The sequence below is a fragment of the Canis lupus genome, chromosome 37 (genome assembly GCF_011100685.1).
Source record: "Canis lupus familiaris isolate Mischka breed German Shepherd chromosome 37, alternate assembly UU_Cfam_GSD_1.0, whole genome shotgun sequence".
NCBI lineage: Eukaryota > Metazoa > Chordata > Mammalia > Carnivora > Canidae > Canis > Canis lupus.
In genome coordinates, this window is record NC_049258.1 from 1,707,766 (window position 1) to 1,733,615 (window position 25,850).

The window sequence follows — 25,850 nt, forward strand, 5'->3', positions numbered from 1 at the left end:
TAAGGCAGTGCTTGTCATCCTGGGCTGCTCAGGAGAACCCCTGCAGAATCTGGCCAGGCCTGTGGAGTGTGGGGCCTTGAGGAACAAAGCACCAAGGTGGTTCCAATGTGCATCCAAGGTCAAGAACCACCAGTGCAAGCAACTAGCTTACCGGTGGCTTGAGTTGACTCCGGGAATGCGAGGAACAGAGAGACTGCACTTTCTCCTCCCGGTGATTCTTCTGTGACAGTTTTCTATGTTCCCTTTGTTTTCTGTTCCCTCATAACTGGGCTTTGAGTTAAAGGCGTTCTGCAGACATTTAGAGGTTGTATTCTCTGCAAGAGCCCCAGAGGACACCCTCTGTGTTGTCGAGGAAAGACAGAGCCTTAATTTTAAACCCACTGAGTAATACGTTGGGCATCATTTTATGAAAATTGATGCAGCAAACTGAGACTTGTTTGAATAGACAGCCCCCTCCTCTTTGTAGAGATGTGGGCCATAAGACAAAATAAACAGAACATTCTCTAGACTGGCACTAGTGTACGATGTGATTAGGCCACTACATGGGGCAGAGGGATAGCCCCGGCCTTCGGGCCTGGGCAGTGATAACAGCCACGGGCATTTTCTCAGTCAGCAGTGTTTTCACGTACGCACACGTGGGGAGAACACTGACAAATGTGCATGTACCTGTATGTTTTCTGTTTTTTAGACCTTAGCACTAAGGTTAGGAACCATAAAATATTTTTAGGAATCGGGATTCCCTACTCGAATGGCCTTTCATACAGATTGCGGAGAGGCCCGCCTGGAGTCCGAGTTCACAGCTCTGAGACCTCCCGAGACGTACACCTCGCTTCCAAATGCTGTAGATTTTCTTCTCTGCCACTGCGCCCGCTGGTGGCATTCAGAGAGCTCCCGCGAGGGTCACTGGGCATCATTCTAGGACCATCACCGAATTGGTTGGATTCGGTAGCGTGCCAAGGTCTCAGCGGCGAGAGAGACGCAGAGGGAGGCGCCGAGGGCCACTGCCACGGGTTTTTTAGGCTGCGTTTTTACCCATTTGAGTTATGAAGATTTAACGTGTGAGTTTTTCTGAATATTTATTGGTTTACTCATCTGACCAAAATGTTGAGTGCCTCTCCTCTGCAAGTCCCAGTGACTTTCTTGGTGTGGACAATCTGTCCCCAAAAACGTAAATTTTGGCACATTAACTCTGTGCCTTCCTCTAGGGCGGAGATTATTTTTTTTTTTTGTTTTTGTTCACGGGGCAGAAGGGGTCTGTGATGAGTGTGAGTCTTAAAAGGGCCATGGTGGCGAGAGAGGCTTGGCCTTGAGAGTCTGGAGAGCAGAGACAGCCTCGTTTTCATTCCTACACCCTCTGCTGCTGGGCCAGCCCTGGCGGATTGTATGTACTCTGTAGCCAGGGGCTACCATACTCAGGAAGGAAATTGGGATAAATGTAATGATTTGCTCAAGGGGAACCTAGAAAAGTGCCTGCAAAACTCTTTTGGAGAAGAGAGGTCATATCAGGTTGGTCTCTAGGAAGGGTAGGAGCAGGATATTCTTAGCAGCGAGCCTGCAAATGACTAATTTCTTCTGCCTCTGAGTTTGAGAACTAGCAAGGATCTGGAGTGTTACTAGTGCAAACAGAATCACGCTTTGCCTTTTTTTCTAAAGCAGAAGATTTTGGATGATCACTTGCCTGTGTCTCCAAATAGAACCTAGACAGTCCAGCACTAGAGAGAACTGCCGAATACTAAAACGAACCTAAATGAAGAATTTCAGCTAGCAAGAGTAAAGTAGAGACCCATCTCTCTTTTCCTTTCTTCCTCGAGTATTTTAGATCTACGGAGCCCTTTCTTGTGGAGATAGGAATGTGCACTGACATAGGCATGCTTGGGTTTCAGGACTTGATTCTTAGTTTCTCAAAGTTGGGTCTCTAAGGACAGTGTCTTTATCAGATAACTCCCCCCCCCCCCGCCCCCGGCCGTTGCAGACGTCTGGTAATAAATACTAACTGCCTGCTTGCAGGTCCCAGTGTTTCTTTCTCTCAAATAATATGCGATCTGAGCACGTGACAGTCAGTGCAGCTACTTTCTTGTGGCCACCTTGCAGACATGTGACGTGGCTTAAATCCTTGAAGGCAGATGTTTGAGGGCTCTGTCTTTGAGTTAACTTTGGAGCTGTGCTTTTGTGGGGTGGAATGAGAGAGGAGCTGTAGCAGACCCCCTTCAGAGTGTTAGGGTCCTTTCTCTGGGTCAGCTCTGCAAGTTGAATCTTCTTGCACCAGAAGCATTGCTGTTGCATCATTTCCTGTGAAAGCGCTGGGCCGTGCTCTGCCAGAGTGGTGGCGAGCCAGGGAAGCTTGTCAGGAGGGAGGGACCCATTCACATTTTAGAAGGAGGAGGGGTACAGGGAAGCCAGCCTGAAGGCCGAGTGGCATATGTTATTTTTGGTTTACCCATTCTTATGTGGCCACTTTGAAGTCATCTAAAAAAGGCAAACATTTTAACATTAAAAGAAAAAAAAAACAACATGTGAAAAACAGTAACTACTGTGCGGAACAGACCTCCTGGCATCTTGAGCCCTCCTTACCTTATCATGGAGTCCTTTCCCTTGGGTGGGGACCAGAACTGGGGTAAGGGAGGGAGTGGGAATGAGAACCATCTGGAAGACACACCCAACAGGGAGTAGTCATCCTTTGTTTACAACCCTGGGTCTTCTCAGAGAGGGCTGTCAGTCATCCCAAGCCCAGAGCCTGCCCTTTAGGGGACCGGGGTGGGAAGTAAGGAGAGAAGGTCAGCCAGGAGGGGTTCTATCTCTATGATAGATTTGCCATCCTCTGATTTCCCCCTTCAATTACTGGGGGATTTTTGGTTTTGTTTTTTAAGATTTCTTTATTTTAGGGAGGGAAAGAGAGAGAGAAAGAGAGCACAAGTGGGAAGGGGCCTAGGAAGAGAATCTCAAGCAGACTCCCTGCTGAGTGTGGAGCCCAATGCAGGGCTCCATCCCAGGACCCTGATATCCTGACCTGAGCTGAAACCAGGAGTTAGACGCTTAACCAACGGAGCCACGCAGCTACCCCAGTCACTGAGTTTTTAAAAAAAATCAAGACAAGGATTTGGCTGTGTAATAATGGACTCATTTGTGTTCCTTATGGAAATCCAGAGGAAAGGTTTCTGCATTTTGTCTATGTCCTGAATTTGCAAACTTCATTTGAATAGATTTTAAACCCCATATTAAAACCCTGGGGAAGGGCAGCCCGGGTGGCTCAGCGGTTTAGTGCCCGCCTTGGGCCCAGGGCATGATCCTGGAGACCCGGGATCGAGTCCTACGTTGGGCTCCCTGCATGGAGCCTGCCTCTCCCTCTGCATGTGTCTCTACCTCTCTCTCTCTCTGTCTCTCATGAATAAATAAATAAAATCTTAAAAAAAAAAAAAATCAACCCTGGGGGTGTGGGAGGGAAGGGAGCCTATGGGCCACTAGGATCACTTTAGTTCGGTCCAGACTCCTAGGAACTCCTCAGACACATGCCTAACACTTCTCTCTGTTGCCTGAACAATTTAAGTGTGTGATACTTAAAATTGAGGGTACTCGAGACCCCTGGGTGGCTCAGCGGTTGAGCATCTGCCTTCGATTCAGGGAGTGATCCTGGGATCCTGGATCGAGTCCCGCATCAGGCTCCTTGCAGGGAGCCTGCTTCTCCTTCCGCCTGTGTCTCTGCCTCTCTTTTTGTGTTTCTCATGAATAAATAAATAAAATCTTTAAAAAAAAATTTGAGGGTACTCCAAAGAACCATAGTTCTGGAAGACAGGAATCATAGAGCCTTGCTTTGAGCTCTAACAAATTTTACTTTACAGAAACGAGCTTTGATACGCTTTGTTACAGAAACACATAAAAGCAAGACGTCAAATCTGGCTGCACTGAGGCTAGGATTAGGGATGGAGAAAGAGTCATTGGTATAAAAATGACATTATATTTTGATGGCTTGTGAAAATGTCTTGCCTGGATATAGAAGACCACTTTAAGAGTTACTGAAGCTCAGGCCAGAAATGAGGAGCTTGCCTAAGGCAATAGAAAATTGATAATGAGGAGGAGAGGAAGGGAGGTGGAGTTGAAAGGTATTGGGAACCTGGATTAAAGAGTCAAGGAAAACTTTAATTAAAAACAAAATTTGTCCTTGTACCAGTTGGCCTCATGCTTCAGGGAAAAGTTTTGTTGTTGTTGCTTTCAAGTAAGCCACATAGACCAAATGACTTGTCCTCACATGACTAGATTATTATCTAGTTAGATAGTACATGATTTCTCTACATGCTTAGTGAATAAATGAATATTGAATTCTCTTACAATTATTTCCAAAATGCTTCCTCTCTTGTGGTATGATGTGTATTTAGCTAGTAACCGGGAGTCTTATTATGATAATTTGTTTTTACCTATTCACTTCCCTTTCCCTATAATAATGTGTGCAAACCCAGATGTTTCATTGCGTATCCGCAGTGGCATGTATATATGTGCATGTGTCTGTTATCAGGCATCTCGCTAATATTTGTTGATTTCATTGAATTTTGCATCCACTCTATGAAATGGGGGCAGATCTCGCTTTCCAAAATGTAAATTGATTTGTGGCCTTGTCCTATAGCATGAACATGCAAACTCGGCCACAGCCGGCCTTTCCGGCCTTTATTGAGGGTCTGCTTCGTCCCAGACACCATACCCGGTGCTTTTATTTATTTATTTGTTTGTTTGTTTATTTATTTATTTTTAAGATTTATTTTTATTTATTTATGATAGAGAGAGAGAGAGGCAGAGACACAGGCAGAGGGAGAAGCAGGCTCCATGTAGGGAGCCCGACGTGGGACTCGATCCCGGGACCCCAGGATTGTGCCCTGGGTCAAAGACAGGCACGAAACCGCTGAGCCACCCAGGGATCCCCCTACCCGGTGCTTTATAAGCATCCCCCCCCAACAGCTCCATATTGGAAGCACAGACCAGAGCTGGAAGAGGTTGGGAACCATCCACGACTGCCCCCTCCCTCTCCTCTGAGCATTAAAAAACAAACAACAAACCAAAACAGTGTGTACTTGGGGTTCCCATTCCGATGCCATCTCCATCCAGTGCCTTCTGTGAGAACCGCAGCCAGATTTCTCTGCCCTTCTTCAGTCCCTGGTGCCCAGCGGGCCCCCCAGCACAGCGTCCTCTACTGTCGACATGCATCCCTATGTCTCTCGCTTCTGCGGGAGGAAGGCTGGGCGAAGCTTCATGCATCCCGGGTGCACAGCGGGCACTGGGGGACGTCGGATCTAAACGAACAGGTTTACATTTGAGTGCTGTAAACCTGCAGGGTTCACGTCACCGAACAGACTGGACTTTTTGGAACGTTGATGCGAGAGATCAGAGAATCTGTGCCAAGTTAGACAAAGACACACTGAGTGACATAGAAAGTGGCGCATCTTTAGGCTCATAAATCAGTGAGGAACCTCTATCTGGAAAATCGGTTACCATCCTGAGAATTGGAAGTCATTCTCGTTACTTTAATGAATAAAACATGAAGGTCTAAGGGTAATTAGGAAGGCTTTTGGGGTAATTTCTCTTCGGATAAGTTTTTCCAGGATTTGGTTGCCTGTAAAACAGTCATAACAACGGACTATGAAATTAGTTGAAATAATCTATTTTTCCAAAAAGCTTAGAAACAGTTGTGTTGAGAATTTGTTTAGATTGTGTTTACCTTGGGCAGGAAAGGCTATTTTTTTATAGATTATAACTGCGTAATTATTTTTATGAGCCTTGGGTGATTGTTAGTATTCTTTTGTTAAAAGGTATACTAAAAATACTCAAGGGGCTTACTGAATTTGAATGAAGATTCCAATTGTCTCTTTGTTCTTTCCTCTAAATCAGGTGTGTTTTGTTAATTTCTGGACAGGGGAAGTGACATAATTTCCTCTTTGCTGTCTGTGTCCTCCCAGTTTCTGGCCTTGCATATGTCCTGGAGTTCAGATTTTGCAGCTTTCCATGACATCCCTTTCTCCATAAAAGTCATTTTTTTCCTTTTCTGAGTGTCTTTAGGAGATTGCTGATGTGCTCATTACCTTCTCCCACCTCCATTTTGGGGGACTTCAGTGTCTTTCCTTTTAGATGTTAAGCTTCTGAGGACAGATTTTCTTAAGCATTGTCACCCATGCAGTGAGTACGATGCCTCTTATCTCATGGCTATCTGTGAACTTCCGGGGAACCCTGACCTTGTGGATGTTCTCTATCCTCCACACACACTTCCATTTTACTCATTAGGGGATCGGTTCACTCTTGAATAGTAGGAGCCATTCATTCTTCATTAATTTGTGAGATAAGGTCCTGCAGCAGCAAACACCGACAAAGTGGAATCAGCCTCCTTGCTTCTGGATGCTTGCCAAACCCAAAGCAGGATGCTACCCCACTGGAGGGCTTTCCCCCGTGGCATCTCATGCTCCGGGTACCATTTTCAGAAGGAAGTCGTGAGCTGCACAAGGGATTTGTGCTAAATTCCAAAGAGCAGCTTCCAGGCCCTGAAAGCAGATGTTTCCTCCTTGCTGCTTTCATATCTTAAGTCCAGTCCTTTTCCTTCCTGGCATAATGTAGTCTCTCTAAACCTCTTGTCTCTTCCTAATGCATATCTCCAGTACCTGGCCTTGGCAGTCCACCTTTGGAAAAGTTATCACCCCTTGGGCTCAGCCACCTTTGTTATCAGTCTCCAGAAGTGACTCTGGGCTGACTGGCCCTGGCCGGGATACCCATGGGGATCTGCATTGTGATTTTGATAATGGTGAGGTGCAGAGGGTCAGAAAAATGTGGGTATACCCTAAAGCTTCTTCATCACAAGAGGACCATAAATAAAATTTCTAGAATCTTGAAAGAAGATAACCTTCTTAAGTGCTCATTATTATTTGTTTTGAATTATATTCCATAATTAGCTTGCGAACTTTTGAAAATAGCTTTGTTCGTGAATTCTAAGAAAAGTTCTTGTCCAGCTATACAGGTTTCTGCTTTTCCTTAAAACATTGTAACACAAGTGAATCATTCTATATAATCAAGATATTCAAATAATGTGATTTTTGTCAACTTAGTGATTACATTTCATTGTTAAAGATTAAAAATTATTTTTGAATGACCCATTAGGAAATAATGAAAGACTGGGTAGATGTTGTGACTGACCCAGGAAATCTATGGAGATTCACAAAAATACTGTGTAGGAGTCTATTCTTCAAAAGCCAATGTAATTATAAAGGAAGAAGAAACTTTTTGTGCCTATTTGTCATACCCTATTTTAAAGCTTGACTTCTGAGCTTTATTTGATACTTTACTTTTGTCACTTCAGAACAGATGTCATCTTAAAATGATTCGTCCCTGATGAGATTATTTCTGTTTTGTAACTAATAGGAACAAGCCCTTTCCAATTGTGTGGCCAAAAGAAAGCAGTGTGGCTACTCATGTTTAGAATGTACAAATGTCTATGAATTTAGAAAATTAAGCCTTGATAAAATATTCTTAACATGATTGTAGCTCATTTTTGTTTTTCTTCTTAAAAAGATTTTATTTATTCATTCATGAGAGACACAGGGAGAGGCAGAGACACAGGCAGAGGGAGAAGCAGGCTCCATGAAGGGAGCCTGATGAGGGACTCGATCCCTGGACCGTGGGATCACACCCTGAGCCAAAGGCAGATGCTTAACTGCTGAGCCACCCAGGTGTCCCTGTAGCTCAATTTTTAAAGATAATTAAGTCTCACCTGCTCTCTGCCATATGCCGTGTCATCACGTGGCATCCTTCTTATATAGCAACCAAGGACCTCTTCGAGTTTAAGTGTATTTTAAAAAAGTATAATGTAGTTTTTTTTAACCAATCATTTTGGCTTGGTATATCTTTTCTCATCTTATTTTCTTTCAGCCTACCTATATCTTCATATTTTTAAAAAAGATTTTATTTATTTATTCATGAGAGACACAGAGAGAGAAGCAGAGACACAGGCAGAGGGAGAAACAGGCTCCCCCCTGAGCAGGGAGCCCGATGTGGGACGCAATCCTAGGACTCCAGGATCATGACCTGAACTAAAAGCAGGTGCTCAACCTCTGAGCCACCCAGGTGCCTTATGTCTTCATATTTTAAGTGTGGTTCGTAGAGGCAACATGTAGTTGGATTTTGCTTTTATATCCATTCTGACATCCTCTGCCTTTTAATTCAAGTATTTTTGTCCATTAATACTTAATGTAGTATCAATATGGTTGAATTCAGGTCTACCATTTAACAGTTTATTTTCTGTTTGTACCCTCTGTGTTTATCCTTCTTTTCCAGCCCCCCCCTTTTTTATTATTTACTTATTTTTTTAGAATTCCATTTTGTTTTTTTTTAGTTATTTTGTAGGTCTTGTGTTATTATTTTAATCATTGTTCCAGGTATTATAATATATTTTACAGGACTGTTACTGAGTTAATAATATACAACTTTATTATGAAACAGAAGAACGTTGCAGCCATGTAGGTCCATTTACCACCCAACTCCCCCTCAACCCTGTGCTTTGTTTTTCATATTCTTTCCTTTTTTTGCTTCATAGTGTACATTTTGCCCATTGATATTTATTTTGAGCAATGGCTTATTTTTGTTCTCTGACTCCTGTTGCTCTGAGGCTTCAATTGTGAGAAATGCTTTCCGATAATGTGGCTCTGAGGGGATAACTATAGTGTGGAGATGTGTTAATTTACCATGTTTATGCTGGCATAGGACGATAATGCCATAAAACTTTTCAGGATAAAAAGTTAGAGTTCCCTGAAATAAAACTACAAAGGCTTACTTTTCCTGAAGTCTTCCCTTCAGAGGTGAACGTCTGGTGATAGAGCATGATACTCATGTAACAAGCATAATACTAACGTGGCAAAGTGATACTTTTCAAGTAGGTGAACATTTTCTGACTTAAGAATATGTGGTGATGATTGATGTACAGATACAGGCGATGGTGTTTTATAAGTAGAGCCAACATTGTGCCTTTCCTCAAAAATAAGCAGACAAATGAACAAACCTCATGGTTTCCATGTAGAGTGCACCACGCATGGTTCCCTTCCCTTTTTTCCTTGTCCTTCTTGTGGACTGTCTCAGCCCCTGATCAGATTCAAATGAGGTTAGAAATTGGTGGAACACATGGGGATGAGGAATCTTTAAAAAAACGTGGTTTTTTTTGTGTTACATAATTTCAGAAAAACCCAGTTTTTAGAGCTGAGCCAGAGCTAGGAAGTAAAGGAATAAAGAGTTGAGATTTGTAGATCTCAGTTGCAGATGAGAATTTCGAGACTGGCTGTCTTAAGAGGGGATTAAAGTCAGAAGCAGAATTTCCCTAGTGTGATTCTAAAGTTATTCTAGAATTCAGGGTTGAATGAAAGGGAATACCGTTTTGAGAGGTTCCTAAGAAAATGACATGAAAGAAATCAGTAGAAACAGTTACTTAAATTCAAGAAAAGTTTCCTGAGACAAATTTTGTTCTGTTAAACTTTGGCCCACGGAGATGACAAACTAACAAAACGGATTAGACTGCTTCGGGGAAAGATCTCAAGCAACTCTTATGGGAGATCCAGAGAGAGTGAAAAATAGAAGTCTGCTGGGAAGCACATAAGCTTTAGGTGGTGGTGGTGATGTATGTGCTGCGACGTCTTTCCTGCTTTGCATTGTAGATGAAATGAACTTAGAAAGGAAAACTATAGGGTAGAGAGCCTGAAGTTTTGGAGAAAGAAGCCCGGCCCTCACCTTTGATGACTGTGAAAGCAGAACCGCTGCGGAGATGAACATTTTTGAACAGAAAGGAGATGGGGGAGGAACATAAATTCTGGCTAGATAATTTTGAACATGCAACCCAACATTCCGCCCTGACAGAAAATGACAGATAAGCCCCAAACCAAACTCCTAAAACCAAAAAGCAATAAATAATGGCCATTTGGGGATGTGCAGGGAGCTTACCTGGTGTTGGGGGGCGTTTGCACCCAACGAACGGAACAGCCATGTGGCTGACCTGGGAATGAAGGGGAGACTTGCTTTCAAGTGTCAGGCCATCTCTATTCTTAGCGCTCAAGTAGAGGACAGAAGTGGATGGAACCGCGCCCTTGATGTGGTTGCCTAAAACCCGTGCTTGCCCCTGTGCTGTCGTCATCGCGTTAGAATAAGCCACTCATTTCTGTGTGCGGTAAATAACAATGCTGACATGCTCACAAAATAATGTGAAGCATATGGATCACAAGTGTTTTTAAGTAAGAATTTTTCTAAAGATTTATTTAGGGTCCTTAATTATAGAGTGGTTTGGAAGGCTGGCATGCATGTGGTTTCAGTTTATAGTTATAAATGTTGGCCTTGGTGATGGGTACGTGCTGATGTTGCCAGAGACAGAAAGAACAAGACCGGGAGCAGGGCTTGTGTCCTCCATGGCCTGCCCTTTAGTCATTTTTTTAAAAAATGAGTCATGATCTGCGTTTACACGAAGTAAGTATATGATCACAGTTCTACTGTGCTGGGGATGGGTGTGCCCGTAGTCCAAGCTAATTTTTCCAGTGCTTCAGTAAATTTTCATGGCACTTTGAAATCAGTGGCTGTCTAGAGTCACGAAAGGATAACTCTCCCTTTTGGCCTTTATATTAAAATTTACTCCATTAGATGAGTCGAGCCCAGACTGGGGGGGCGGGGCGGGGACAGTAGTTAAGTATTTCTGTCTGGACAGACAAGAAAAAACTAAGCGTTCAGCTTAAGTGCTTTGATGTGAAATAAACCCGTGGCAGGGTCATTTGGTGATCTCCTAAAGCCTGGTCTGTGTGTGTGTGTGTGTGTGTGTTACGTCCACATACACACTCAACACACACAATCATATGTCCTTATTCATGTTAGAAGTAATTTTGCATCATTTGGGATCTGCTGATGGTGTAATATATAAACCTAACTGGCAGTCTCCGGAGCATAGGAAAGGTGTAGGTTAACGACCCACGAAGGTGGTGAATACGTATTCGGAAAAGTTCATTTGTATCCGCCATAATGTATTTTCCTGCATTTCTTGCTACTGATGATAACCCTAGTGGCCTCTCCACACTGTTGTCTGGAGGTGAGAGGAACGGGAGAGGGCGTGAGGCTAATTAGAAACCTAAGCGCTGCTTTTCTTTCCTGCACGCAGGTCGTAAGTGATGAATTTCCCGATTACCATTCTATGGGCCTCACTCCGGTAGTGGCTTTGTCAGTGCTTGGAGACAATTCACTCATTCATCCGTCCACCGTCCTAAGTACCGACGGTGTCTTAGGTTTGTGACTGCAGGATGGCACAAGGATTAATTAGACAGAAAGGCTGTGCCCTAGAGGAGCTTACATTCTGGTGAGGGATCAGAAGATGGGTGCATTCCTAATTGTAACACACAAAAATTGCACACGTTCATTTAGGGCTTTATAACATGTAAAGAGCTTTTATATACTTTTATTTAGCCTTCTTAGCTAAAGTCTGTGGCTCCATTCTTCAGTCTGTACACAAAGAAACTGCCCTTCGGCCAGGGCGAGTGACTTGCTCAAGGTCAGGTGGGTGGTGGGTTGTGGATCTGGGGCCCAGACAATCCTACGCAGGTGCCTTGGCTCCTGGTCACTGTGTCTTGCTTTCCCTGGTGCACGCGGGGGCGAGCTTGTTTTCACCTGGGGGCATCAGAGAGCAGGAGAGCGTAGTCTTGGGGGTGAGCAAGGTGCTGGTTAGATAGGGAGTGGCTGAGAGGGATTTGAAGGCAGAGCAAGAGCTGTGTACTGGCCATGGAAATAGGCTAGAGCCACCTGCTACACAAAAATATCCCCTATGCTAGATATTTCCATTATTTTTTCTCTCTTTTTTCTTATTCATACACCTGGTTCAATACATGCATTTAGAATATACTTCTTACGGGCAAGGCATTGGATTTGTTGAAATCATGGTTACAGAATAAGGCTCATCGTGGTGGCCGTCCGAGGGTCCCCCACAGGAGTTCACCTAGAAGATAAGATCACAAGTAGTCCTCAGGGGATGCGACAAGAGGGGCCGAATGTGGTGACAGTATTTCTGGGTCCAGGTTACGACTTTCCCGGGAAGGGCATCACGGACGGACAGGTCACGTCCCGTCTCAGGCTGAGTTGGATCATTCTCTAGGGAGGCTAACCCTTACTTCATACGAGTGTCTTAAGGAGCGAGTCTAATGATGACTATGAGGTCACCTTGTCCTGGCACATTGGAGGTGCCCCGTGGATTGTCCGTGTCAGTGGCACCACGTGCTTTCTCAGGAGAGACCAGTCACGGGCCGAAAGGCTCTCGGTGGTCCGGTTGGCCGCGGTTGGCCGCGTTTCAGCTCCGTAGCCCGCCCCGGCCTCCGGGCTGGCCTGTGCACCTGTGCGGCCCCGTCCGAGGTGCGGCGGCAGGAAGTGTCGGCTCTGGCTCCGCCGTGTTACCCCGGCGCCGTGACCTTGGCGTGCTGGCCTCTCGTGCTGCAGTTTCGTCACCTGGAAATGGGACTAATAAGAATTTATTCTTTAAAAAATTATTTTTTGAAAGATATTTTATGTATTTGAGAGAGAGAGAGAAGGTGAGAAGAGATGGTGAGCAGACAGGGAAGGGCGGGGGGGAGCAGGACACCCCCCCCCCCCCCCCCGGAGCAGGGAGCCCGACGTGAGCTCGACCCCAGGCCCCGGGGATCATGACCTGAGCTGAAGGGAGACGCTCAGCCACTGAGCCACCCCGGCGCCCCTAATAATTTATTCGTGGAGGTTCTGTTAAAGCGAGATGTGGGATGCTTAGTGCCTGAGGCCCCGAGCCTCGCTAGTGTGCGTGGAGGCCGGCTCTTCCGCCGCCGCCCCAGGCCCGCTCTTGCCCGCAGGTGTCCTGGCTCCTTGCCCGCCGGGCGCTGTCTGTCTGTCCGTCTGGCCCCCCGCTGCTCTGCCCGCGCCCTCCCGAGCCGGGCCTGACGCCTCTCCACCGTCACATCCCCGGCGTGTTGTCTGCGCAAGGCCCTCTGGGCCAGGACCCGTGGCAGGTGCCTCCCAGAGGGGCTTCCCGGGCTCAACACGGTGCCGGGCCGAGCGGCCAGAGCGAGCTGCAGGCGGCCAGAGGGCGGGGCGAGGCCCGGGGCCCGGGGGCAGCAGCACCAGGACGTGCTCCCTCCCCCCCGCCCCCCGGCCCAGGCCCGGGCCCACGCTCCGCCTGGTGTCCGGGGAGGCAGCAGCTCTGTATTTAGCTGAAGCAGATGCTGATAGCAGCTATTTGGTATTTGATAGCATTTTTATAATGTTTGACAATTTTTCTCATTGTTTGGAACACCAGCATGTCTGTTCTGCAAACCTCTACGTCACCCACTTTTGGACATACGGTGTCACGTTTTCCCCTTGGTTCTCTGAATTGCCCAGATTCTAATAAAATGAACCTTAGGTATCACACGTGCGTGCAATAAAGCGTGTCTTCAGAGCACAGTAGGTCGGTACCTTTCTAGAGAATGCCAGGAAACGGCGACATGGGCTGTAAGGTTGGATGGGCTTGTGCACTTCCTTTAAGAATTTGAAGGAAAGAAAAGCTGATGTCTCAGCTTCCTATCCCAAGCATATCAGTGTCCTCTAAATAGCCTCTAGTTACGTCTGATAAACGTGGTGACGAGCTGAATTTTAAGGACTTCTCTCCATTATCCCCTGCAGCTTTGCCCTGTCAGATGAAGCATACAGATCCCTAAGAGATCAAGATAAAGACCAGTGTATTCTCATTACTGGAGAAAGCGGAGCAGGAAAAACAGGTAAGGCCAGCATTGGACCACCTTCCTTCCTCCCCTGGGGAAGGTAGATGGTGCACAGGTGATGGCAGAGGGGAGAGGGCAGGTGGGGAGCTGCACAGGCCACCATGATGCCTCCTTTGCAGGAGGCTGATTAGGACCAGAGATGTCCCCTGGGAAAGACTTCCATCTGTCGCATGAAGATACAGGTCCCTATCCAAGGGCTTTGTCTATATGGGAGTCTGTTCTGGATTCCGGATCTACCCTCATGCAGTCTGAGTGCTTCAAGGTCCTTTATCTTTCCTCCCGAGGCACCAGACCTCGGAAGCCCTACCACTTCTCTGATGAATGGCAGTTTGGGCTTTGGGAGGCTACAGGCACATCTTACCTCTGCTAAGGAGTGAGGAGGGTATATACCAGAAAAATGCATAATTTCACTCTAGAGTAAAGTCTTCGAAGCCCAAGGAATTGAGATTTTTCCATATATTTTTAGACAGGCTAGCAACCTCCCCATGAAACAATGAATGAAAAGATCATTGAAATGAATGAAATGATCGAAATGAATGAAAAGATCGTGCTTTTTTTTTTTTCTTGTGCGTTTAATAAAAACGGTTGGTATGATTGATGCTCTTAAGTGAAAAGGTGATCTTACACATGATGCCCAGCTACCTGGAAAAAAAAATTCAGAAGAGCTGTGCTCTCTGCATCCAAACTTGGGTGGGTTAAACCTGAGTTTCTCTGATGGAACTGATGAGTCCCTGAAGGACGAGGATGGTGAGGGGGATGGTATTTTCACAGCTGTAAAATGTTCTTGTTTTATACACAAGACTCTGATGATTCTACTAGTTTGCCAAAATAGGATTTAAATGTTTATATTTGTTTGGCTATGAAGTGATCAAGTAGCATACTTTGATTCTCTCATTATTAAGTGAAGAAAATTGCCCATAGTTTTAGTTTTAGTCAACTGACTGAAATGGATGTTTTATTCATGAGCCCCTCCTAAGATTTGTGCCTTTATTATTTTTTTCAAATATTTTATTTATTTTTTTCAAATATTTTATTTATTTATTTATTTATTTATTTATTTATTTATTTGAGAGAAGAAGAGAGAGAGAGAGCGCACGTGTACACACGTGCAAGCAGGGTCAGGGGAAGAGAGGGAGAAGCAGGGAACCTGATGCAGGACTCGATCTTAGGACTCTAGGATTATGACCTGAGCCGAAGGCAGACACTTAACTGACTGAGCCTCCCAGATGCCCCAGATTTGTGCCTTTGAAGTCTTACCGTCTGCTTTGAAATGGCTCTTCTGCGCCTCTTCCTTTTTCCGCTTTCTTTTCCGAGTACCTCCTTCCTGCCCCCCAGTGTAGCTGAAGAAGGTAGATAAGTGTATTCAACTCCCTTCCTAGAGCCCTTTAGAGACACAGTAAGTACATGCCTTCTTTGCAAGGTTGTGTAGGTTCTAGGCTCCGGGTGGGCAGAAATGGAGAGGAAACGACTGGCACATAAGAGTGGAAAGTAGTAGAAAGCATAGTCTCATAAATGGAAGGGATTTTGGTTGTACACCGCCTACCGTAGGGTCCTTCCCATAGAACAGCCAAACTCCTTTCTTTTGTAGTGACGGAGGAGGGCTCGCTGCTTTGGGAAGCGGACTGCTAAATTTTCCATGCGGGTTCAGCCAACACAAGTTCATTCTTACCTAGAGTTGGACTTTGCCTCTACCTCGTGGTCTTACCTCTTTGCAGTCTGGAACCTTACCCACTTAGTGTGCTGTCTTTGCTACGAGGCACTCAGTTATTTGAAGTCCTCCATCATGTCTTCCTCTGGCTAAACATACCCTGTCTTCAGAAATTTCCTATGTGATGCACATTCATTTATTCATTCATCCAGGAAATAAAACGTTTTAAAGATTGATTGATTGATTGATTGATTTTAGAGGGGGGTGAGGAGGGACAGAGGGAAAGGGAGAGGATCCTCAGGCTGACTTCGACCAAGCACAGAGCCTGACACGGGGCCCCATTCCAGGACCATGACCCGAACCAAAACCAAGAATTGGCCACTCCACTGACTGAACCACCCATGCGCCCCCAGGAAATAATTTTTGAGAACCCATAGGAATACTAATAAGGTGAAAGGTGTTGTACTGAGTAGATACACTGTGAGCTAGACACCAGGCTTGTCCCTGTCAAATGTGCAGTCTAGTGGAGGAGATAGACAGTGGCTCTGTGTCACATACAGGATGTACACAGTCTGTGTACTACATCTATACGTACACATACATTGTATGGATGCGTGTGTACACGTAGTTCATATGCAAAATGTTAAGTGTAATGATGGAAAAGCACAAGGTGCTAAAAGAGCATATAATAGGAGGATGAGATCTCATTCTCAAATCCCTCACTATCACAGTCTTGTTACTCTGGAATGATCTCTTTTTGTTAATAACGCTTCATAAAATTACATTGCAAGAAGAGAGACGCAGTAAATACTTCAAGTTTGGTCTTGGATATGGTGGGACTATACCCTCTTAATATGGATACCAGACTTCTGTTATATAGCACACGTATGACACCATTCCAGTCTTTTCATCAAGCACGATACTGTAGGTTTTTTCGTATGACCACTTCTGTTAGGTCAAATATGCTCAATCTAGTATTGTCCAACAAGGTTATTTTAAACTTAAGTGTAGGATCTTTTATTTATTTTTATGAATTTTAGACTATAGTTATAGCCTCTTGGGAAACTGACAAATTCTGAGTTTTGACAAAACTGTCAGAATTTTGACAAATTTGGATTCTGTTCCCTCCCATAGAACCACTGCCTTGCCACTGGGTAGTAACAATAGCTACTCTACAGAAGTACTTACATTGCGCTGGGCATTGTGCTTTAGCAGATTATATGTCTAAGTGTTCTTCTTTCCCTCATTTCTATTATGGGGAAATTGAGCCACAGAAAGGTTAACCAACTTTCCAAACTTCTCAGTGAGAAAGTGGAAGGGGGCGTCTGGGTGGCTCAGTGGTTGAGTGTCTGCCATTGGCTCAGGTCATGATCCCGGGGTCCTGGGATCAAGTCCTGCATCAGGCCTGTCTCTGCCTCTCTCTGTGTCTCTCATGAATAAATAAATTAAAATCTTAAATTAAAAAAAAAAAGTGGCAGAGCTGGGGTTTTGAACACAGGTAGGATGTATAGCTCTAGCTTGTATACATAGCTCTAGCTTGTATAGTCCCTACTTGTCTTAGTCATTTCAGCCCGATTTAACAAAATACTATAGACTGAATGGCTTAAACAACACATTTATTTTTCATAGTCCTGGAGGCTGGGACCTCCAAGATCAAGGGGCCTGCTGATCTGGCTTCTGGTGAAACCCTCTCTCTGTGTCCTCACATGGGAGAGAGAAAAAGAGAGGGAATGAATGAGAATGAGATAAGGACACTAATCCCATCATTGGAAGTTTTTGAGTTTTGGGGGAACCTCCGTACTGTTCTCCATAGTGGTTATACCAATTTACATTCCCATCAATGGTGGACAAGGCTTTCCTTTTCACCACATTTTCTCCAGCACTTGTTACCTTCTGCTTTTCTTGATAATAGCCATTCTAACAAGTGCGAGGTGATCTCTCACTGTTGTTTTGAATTGCAATTTTCCTGATGATTGGTGATGGGGAGCACATCCTCAGGTACCTGTTAGCCATTTGAATATCTTATTTGGAAAAATACCTATTCGAGTCCTTTGCCTATTTTTACTTCAGATTATTATTGTTATTTATTGCTATTGAGTTCTAGGAGTAACTTATATATTTTAGATATTAACCATTTATCAGATAGATAATTTGTCAAGTATTTCTTGCATTTTATAGGTTATGTTTTCATTTATTGATTTGTTATTTGACTCTACGGAAGCTTTGTAGTTTGATGTAGTCCCATTCATTTATTTTTGTTTGTTTGTACTTTGCATGTCATAGCCAAGAAATCATCGCTAAGACCAGTATCAAAGAGTTTTTGCCTTATGTTTTCTTTTATGATTTTTATGGTTTCAGGTCTTATAGTTAAGTCTTTAATCCATTCTGAGTTGCTTTTTGTGAGTGGTATAAGATAGTGTTCAGTTTTATTCTTTTGCATATGAGTATCCAATTTTGCCAACACCATTTATTGAAAAGACTGTCTTATCCCCATTGAGTATTCTTGGCTCCCTTGTTAAATATTGGTTGGCTGCATATGCATGGTTTTATTTCTGGACTCTCTATTCTGTTTCTCGGTCTACGTGTCTGTTCTTATTCAAGTACCATACTATTTTGATTACTGTAGTTTTGTAGTGTTTTGAAATCAGGAATTGCAGTGCTTCCAGGTTTATTCTTCTTTCTGAAGATTGCTTTGCTTATTTGCAGTCTCTTGTAGTTCCATTTGAATTTTAGGATTGTTTTTTTCTTTTTCTGTGAAAAATGCCGTTGGAATTTTGATAGCGATTACATTGAATCCATAGATTACTTCAGGTAATATGGGCATTTTAATACTTATTTCTTTCAATCTATGAACATTGGATATTTTTCCATTTATTTGTGTCTTCTTTCATTTTCTTTCATGAGTATCTTATGTTTTCAGTGGAGAGATCTTTCACCTCCACGGTAAATTTATTCATAAGTATTTTATTGTTTCTGATGCTATTGTGAATAGGATTGTTCTATTTCTTTTCCAGATACTTTGTTGTTAGTATGCAAAAGTACAACTGATTTTTGTATGTTTATCTTGTATCCTGAAACTTCACTAAATTAGTTTATTGATTCTAACAATTCTTTTGGTGTCTTATTTAGAGTTTTCTATATATAAGATCATGTCATTTATAAACAGAGACTTCTTTCCTTCAGACTCCAATGTCTTTTATTTCTTTTCCTTGCATAATTGCTCTGGCTAGGACTTCCACTACTATGTCAAATAAGAGCGGTGAAAGTGGTCAACCTAGTCTTCTTTCTCATCTTAGAGGAAAAGCTCTCAACCTGTCACCATTGAGTACAACGTTAGCTGTGGGCTGGTCATTTATGGCCTTTTCTATGTTGAGGTCATTCCATCTATACCCAAATAGTTGAGAGTCTTTATCATGAAAGGATGTGTAATTTTGTCAAGTGTCTTTTTGCATCTATTGAGATGTTCCTATGATTTTTATCTTCCGTTAATGTGATATATCGCATTTATTGATTTGCTTATGTTGAACCATCCTTGCATCTCAAGGATGATACCACTTGATCATGATGTATGAGTCTTTTTTTTTAAAGGTTTATTTATTTATTTTTAGAGAGAGAGAGAGAGTGTGTGTGTGTGTGTGAGAGAGAGAGAGAGAGAGAGGAGGGGCTGAAAGAGAGGGAGATATTCCTAAAGCAGATTTCCCACTGAGTGTGGAGCCCAACATAGAACTTGATTCCAGGACCCTGAGATCATGACCTGAGCCAAAATCAAAAGTCAGATGCTCAGCTGACTGAAGCATTCAGGCACCTCAGCATATGATCCTTTTAGTAAGCTCTTGAATTCAGTTTGGTAGTATTTTATTGAGAACTTGGCTTCTGTGTTCATAGGGATATTGATCTATAGTTTTCCTGTAGTATCCTTATCTGGCTTTGGTATCAGGGTTATGTTGGCTTTGTAAAATGAGTTTGGAAGTGTTATCTGTTTTTCAGTGTTTTGGAAGAGTGAGAGGGATTGGTGTCAATACTCCTCTAGATGTTTGGTAGAATTCAACAGTGAAACCATCTGATTTTGGGTTTTTCTTTTGGGAGAGGTTTTTGATTATCAATTCAATCTTAATTTGTTGTTGATCTTTTTACATTTTCTATTTTTATGATTCAGTTTTGTATGTTTTTAGAAACTTACCTATTTCTTCTGGGTTGTCCAATTTATTGGTACGTGATTGTTCATAATAGCTTCTTAAGGTTCTTTGTATTTATATGGTATTCATTGGATGTCTCCCTTTTCATTTATAATTTTATTTATTTATTTCATTTATAATTTTATTTATTTATTTATTTATTTCATTTATAATTTTATTTACTTCTCTTTTTTTTCTTGGTTAGTTTGGTTAGAGGTTTGTCACTTTGGTTTACCTTTTCAAAGAATCATCTCTTAGTTTTATTAATCTTTTCTGTCATTTCCCAGTTCTGTTTCATTTATTTCTGCTCTAATGAGTATTATTATTTCACTCCTTCTGCTAACTTTGAACTTAATTTGTTCTTCTTTTTCTGATTCCTTGAGGTGTAAAATTAGGTTTATTTGAAATCTTTCTGTATTCTTGATGTATACATTTATGACTATAAACTTTCCTCCTAAAAGTTGCATCTCATAAGTTTTGATAAATTGTTTTTCCATTTTCATTTGTCTCAATATATTTCTTATATAAACATCTTAATGTTTCTGTTGCGCTACAATAAATGTCACATCCATTGCACTTGCTGCATAAGGTTCTGCGTGATCTAGTCCCTACCTACTACTGCATCTTAGTCTCATGCTTCTCTCCTTTTCAATAATTGTAGCTTGTGCTGCTTTTCTTTAAAAGTTTTGTTTTTTGTTAGTGATAGACAGTATTTCATTATTTAGTTTCCCATCCCTTTTTAGATCTGAATCTCTGGGTATCGGCTCTTAACCTCTATTTGCTCAGAAATTTGTGAGATATTTAGCTGTTCAGAACCCTCTCTTTATGGTAGATACTTTAAGAGGATACTGGTGTCTTGGGAGAAAATTTTCCCTCTCCTCTGTCACTAACCATTTCTTTCTTATGAATTTAACTCTTTGAAGTAGTACAGCTTCCTGTTTGTTTCCAAGTTGACCAATGGAAATGGTAGCAAGGCAAGTTAATAAAAACTATGTCCCTTGACAGGAGGCCTCTGTATTGGTGTGTCTCATGCCACCTATACCCCAGTCCTTTTTACTGTTACCTACAAGCCTATTCACTTCACATCTTTCTTTTAATTGTGAGGGAGGAAGAGATGAAAATATTCCTAAGGCTATTAATTTTTTTAGGTTTCTACTTATTCTTCACCATGACTAAAGATACATTTTTTTGAGGGCCCGATTGTATCACTTTGTTCTTGAGTCATCAGAAGTGGGTTGTGGTCACGGGCTTCATTGGTATTGGCCAAGTCTTCATCTTCTCTGGAACATAGATTCCAAGAAGAAAACACATCCACTAATTAGCTATGTCAGTGCTTGACTGCCTCCTTCTCAGAGAGCTGTAAACTGCACTGCTCCCTCCTGCAGTGAGATTCCATCTCCTGGTGGCCTCATGCATCTTCCTTATTGAAAAGCTAAGTGGAGGTTGTTGGTTTCAGAGGGGTTGGTCTTCATTCTTTCCTGAAAAAAACAAAAACATCTCATTTCTCTGGTAGAAATCTAGTGGGATGGACTTCATTCTTCTTGTCTGTAGTTTTCTCATCTTTTGATGTTTTGTTACATAATAACTTGTCCTTTGGGTTTCAGTATCCTACTCACCACTTGGAATCCTTTTTTCCCTATCATCCTCCCTGGATTTAGTCCTTCCTAGGATTCCGTTAGGCTCTGTCATAAGAACAGACAGCTGCTGCTTCTTCCCTCCTCCAGTAGGGCCATTCTGTTGACAGTGCACAAGTCCAGGTGCTGCTTCAGACGGGAAGCTGAAGAAGGAGGGGAGGGTACCACAGCCCTTCTAGAGCAGTGCTTCTCAAAACCTTCCACCATGAAACATCAGGCTCTCTTCCCCACATTTGTTCCTGGCTGATATCAGAAAAATAAAAGAAGACATAGAAAATCCAATCTCTAATTGTTTTTAGTTAAACAGACTAAATAAATGACCAAAGTGCTATGAAAACTTAAGGAAGCCTATTCTCCTGTGTAGACGGGCAATAGTCCATGGACCTACCAACTGTGAGCAGTGCTGGGTTTTGGATCAGACTTTCAATAGCACTGCCTACGGGTCATTCAATGCATTTGTCTTATTTTCGAGCTACAGTGATTCCTGGATCTTGTGATTCTTTGTCTGTCCATTATCATTAAACCGCCTAGTGCTGGGAGGTGGACCCTAGTCCTGAGAGCTGCTGTTTTTCAATATTCACTCAATTATACTCTTTTTTATTTTTTTAAAGATTTTTATTTATTTATTTATGCATTCGAGACACACACACACACACAGAGAGAGGCAGAGACACAGGCAGAGGGAGAAGCAGGCTCCATGCAGAAGCCTGATGTGGGACTCGATCCTGGGTCTCCAGGATCACACCCTGGGCTGAAGGTGGCGCTAAACCGCTGAGCCACCCGGGCTGCCCTCAATTATACTCTTTGGTAACTGCTAATAAGCTCTTCCTTTTCATTTATAGATCCTAACAGCATCTCCTACTTCTCCATCCACAGGGACATTTAGTGCTTCACTTATTATTCCATCTTTGTCTACTTTCCTTTCATTTTGAAAACAGTGATACAAAAATTGCCTCAGATTTTATTATGATTTTAATTGTCATGAGACTATCCATTTGAGCACAGCATAGAATTTACATATTGATTTGCGTAAGTAATTTCATGGAAATTACTTACGGGAAAATGAAATGATGGCAGATAATACAGAGATTGCAGCATGGTAGTATGGGGAATTTGGAGAGGGGGGTTTGGTCAGTTCTGTGAGGAAGAGGGGTGCCACGCCGCTTTTGAGATGTCACATTATCTTGGCCACTAAAATTGTTTTTGAGGACACCTAGTCCTTAAAAATTTTTGTTAGTAATTAAATGAAAGAAGAAGAGAACTAACATTTATCGAGGGCCCAGAATGTGCTGTATACTGTATACTTTCTACACAGTGTCTGTTTTCGGTAAGAATCTTTACTTGATGGCTTATACAGAACTACTCTGCAGTATCAGAGGGCTTATTTTACAAGAAGTAATTAATTTAACTAGGTCGTAAACCCCGTTGGCAGATGATGATGTTATTGGCCCTAAGCCTTGGAGATCTTCTTATGCTGCGTGATTATATAATGTGGGCGCTCAGGGACAGGCGGGAACTCTTTGAGTCCTTCTGGGTCCTATTTAATTCATTACTTCTGTGCTAAATAAAAAATTCATCATGCCTCATAAAAGTGCCCAAGTGTTTCTAGGCAGTGAACTCAGAACTCGCTACTGTGAATACAAATGGTTTGCGGAGAATCATTCAAGCCCTGATGAGGGCAGGGAGGCCGAGCATGAGGGAACCGTTCGAACTACATTTTTTCAAAGACATCGAAGTAAATCTGTGGGTCTAAGAAGAGGATCCCGACACGAAACATTATAAATTATTTGGTGTCTAATTTGACGGTTACATCAGTTTCTAGGGCCTCTCCCGGCCTTCTGCTAAAGGGGTCATGCCGCCTGCCTTGCTCATTAAGACCTTTGCTTCCGAACCCCAGTCGCCCCTGGACTCCCCACGTCTCCGTGTGGGTGGTGGGCATGTACCATGCGTGCATTCGTGGGTACCTCTTAACTCCTCCATAGATTGATGAGGTCTTCTGTGAAGAGAACTCGAATAAGCCTTGCTTACATTCATCTGTTTGGGGGTTTTCCCCCCGATACCGTGATCGAATCCATGGGAGCCCACTCAGTTAACATGCACAGGTTTTCTATCGCAGCAGCAAGAGCCCCATCCTCTTGTCCTGGTGAGCTCAAGTGTCTTTCGTTGGAATGTTTGTTTTTTCCTTTCTCATTCACCTACTGCCACTTCACAGAGTTTTCTCTCATAAAAAATATTACTATGTAATTACATGATTAAGTAATAATTGCATAATAACATATATATTGTTCACAATCCTTTACAAGGTACCAGAGAATACAGAGTTAACCTAATTCTCCTTTTTTTATCAGGAATTTAAAATGCCTAGGATCATAGACTAACTTCTGTAACCCCTTTCCCATTCTTTGTCGAAATAAATTCTGGTCTAGATACTCTGACTTAGAAGTATTTTGTTATCGGCCATTTGCCCGTTAGTCCAGAGTATCTGTAAAACCCTAGATGTTCTGTCATTTTCTTGCAAGAAGAGGCTTTTGCCTTGAAGACTTAATATTTTGTTTCTTTGACTGTTGATGAATTTTAGAATTCAACTTGGATTCAAACATATATATATATATGTTTATATACATATATAATATTGAACAAATATATATATTTGTTCATAAATTTACATAGATGCTCCTATGAGTAAGAGAAAATGATGAACTAAGAATTGATTCTAAGCAAATGCCGTTACGTTTTAGCTGTGCTTCTCAGAATTTTGAATACACGTGAAGAACATACCTTTTTGTCTCAAATAGAATCATTTTCTATTTTTACAATGTACATGAAAGACATCGTCATTGAGAATATGTTTACAGGATTAAAGTATCCACAGTCTGTTCAGGAGTGTTGTTTTGGAAAATGCTTCCAATTTTATGCTGTGATTGCCAAGATCATGTTTAGTTACTTTCTATTACAGTCAACATAATTCAAAAACTAGACTTCGTAATGTTGAAGATGATAGTTCTTGATTCTTAGAAATATATTTCATTCATAGAGGTTGTTATATAAAGTTTTTATTTGGATAAATATCCAAATACTTGACTAAAGATACAAATTTATTTGAACTTTAGCAAGAAGGGCCAAGAGGAAATGAAGCAGAAAGCTTCATGAGATAACTATTATTTCCTGTTTCCAGCATGGTGAAATATTATGAGAACAGTCTTCTAAACTATGTTGCATCTTGCAACTTATCCTTACTGTTCTACTTATTTCTCTAAAGTAGTGAGCATCTCATGAACTGCTTAAGTTAAAATCATGAATTATGTCAGGGAAAAAATTATAGGACTTGGCTCTTTTAGATAATGAGGCTGTTTAAAGAAAACTACTCTTTTTTTTAAAGATTTTATTTATTTATTCATGAGAGACACAGAGAGGGGCAGAGACACAGGCAGACGGAGAAGCAGGCTCCCTGCAGGGAACCTGATGCGAGACTCGATCCCAGGACCCTGGGGTCACACCCTGAGCTGAAGGCAGACGCTCAACCACTGGGAGCCACCCAGGTGTCCCAAAAAAACTACTGTTAACCCTGGCTTCCAAAAATGAATAATTAAAATGAGCGCAGTATTAGATTTCCTGAAGATAGTGAAAAATTGAATGTACAAACTTTTTACTAACTTAAGAATATGTATCCTTGAACTGTATTTAGAAATTATGTTTGAATTACTTCAGTAAATTTTAAAGTTAATAAAAATTTTTCCTAAGTTCAATTAAGTTCACTCATGTTTCTATCTCAGTAGATTCTGTGGGTTTATATGCAGTTTAATAGCCAGATAATGTAAGTCCAATCCAAATTCCAAAAGATCTATTCCTAGTACCATTTATTTAACAGATGTGGCTCTGAGAAAATGTGATTGTGTTTCATGCTGGCCATTATAAGTCTCTGAGATGCCAAGTCAATTCCAACAGCAACCAGAGAATTTTGATTCTTGGTTGATTCTTGCCTGTAAACCCACCCCCAGCATTTTGTCCCTAAGAGTCCATACTGAACCAGAAACAAGATTCCAGAGAATCCAGTGTGGTCATGTGTCTGAAGTTTGAGATTTGGCTACACTGAGGTCCATAATCACTAGAATAAGCAAAACAGCCTGGCTTGGACTTCTAATATTTATTGTCAGCTTACCTGAAAGGAGACTGACCTTTTCATCTAAAATACATATGTTTAAAAAAAAATAAAAATAAAATACATATGTTTATATGTGTGTCTGTTGGATTTGCCACTCTCCGAGACCATTATTGTGCCTATCAATGCTTTTAGTCTTCTAAGAGTATAATGGGTGGAAAGATGGGCCAGAAATTCCTGTCAAGGATGTAATAACATACATGCCGGTGGAGGGGAGGATGCTGAGCAAAGGTACCAATGAGAGAGTGGGATGATGAGAAAGCAGGCCTACAGGTGAGGTGCTTCAAGGCCAGACTGCAGAGTCAGGATGCATGGGCAATTCAGGAGAGGCAGCCCAGAGTTGAAGACCAGATGGCACAGGATGTTAGGAATTTACTCAGCAGGTAGCGTCACCTGAACTTGAAAGCCAGAGAGCCTAGAAGAAAGTATCCTGAAGCAACCAGAAGAAGAGTTCCAGTTCAGACTGAGGGATAGAGGAAA

General features: G+C 42.3%; 1 protein-coding gene across 6 annotated transcripts in view; it reads left to right on the forward strand.

The window, feature by feature from the left end:
• The window catches only part of MYO1B (myosin IB), a 175,602-nt gene that overhangs the window by 69,094 nt on the left and 80,658 nt on the right, over positions 1-25,850 (forward strand). For all 6 annotated transcript variants that reach the window (XM_038585198.1, XM_038585197.1, XM_038585200.1 and 3 more), the window contains one exon: positions 13,657-13,751. In XM_038585198.1, the coding sequence (XP_038441126.1) occupies positions 13,657-13,751 (95 nt within the window). The remainder of the gene's footprint in view (positions 1-13,656; positions 13,752-25,850) is intronic.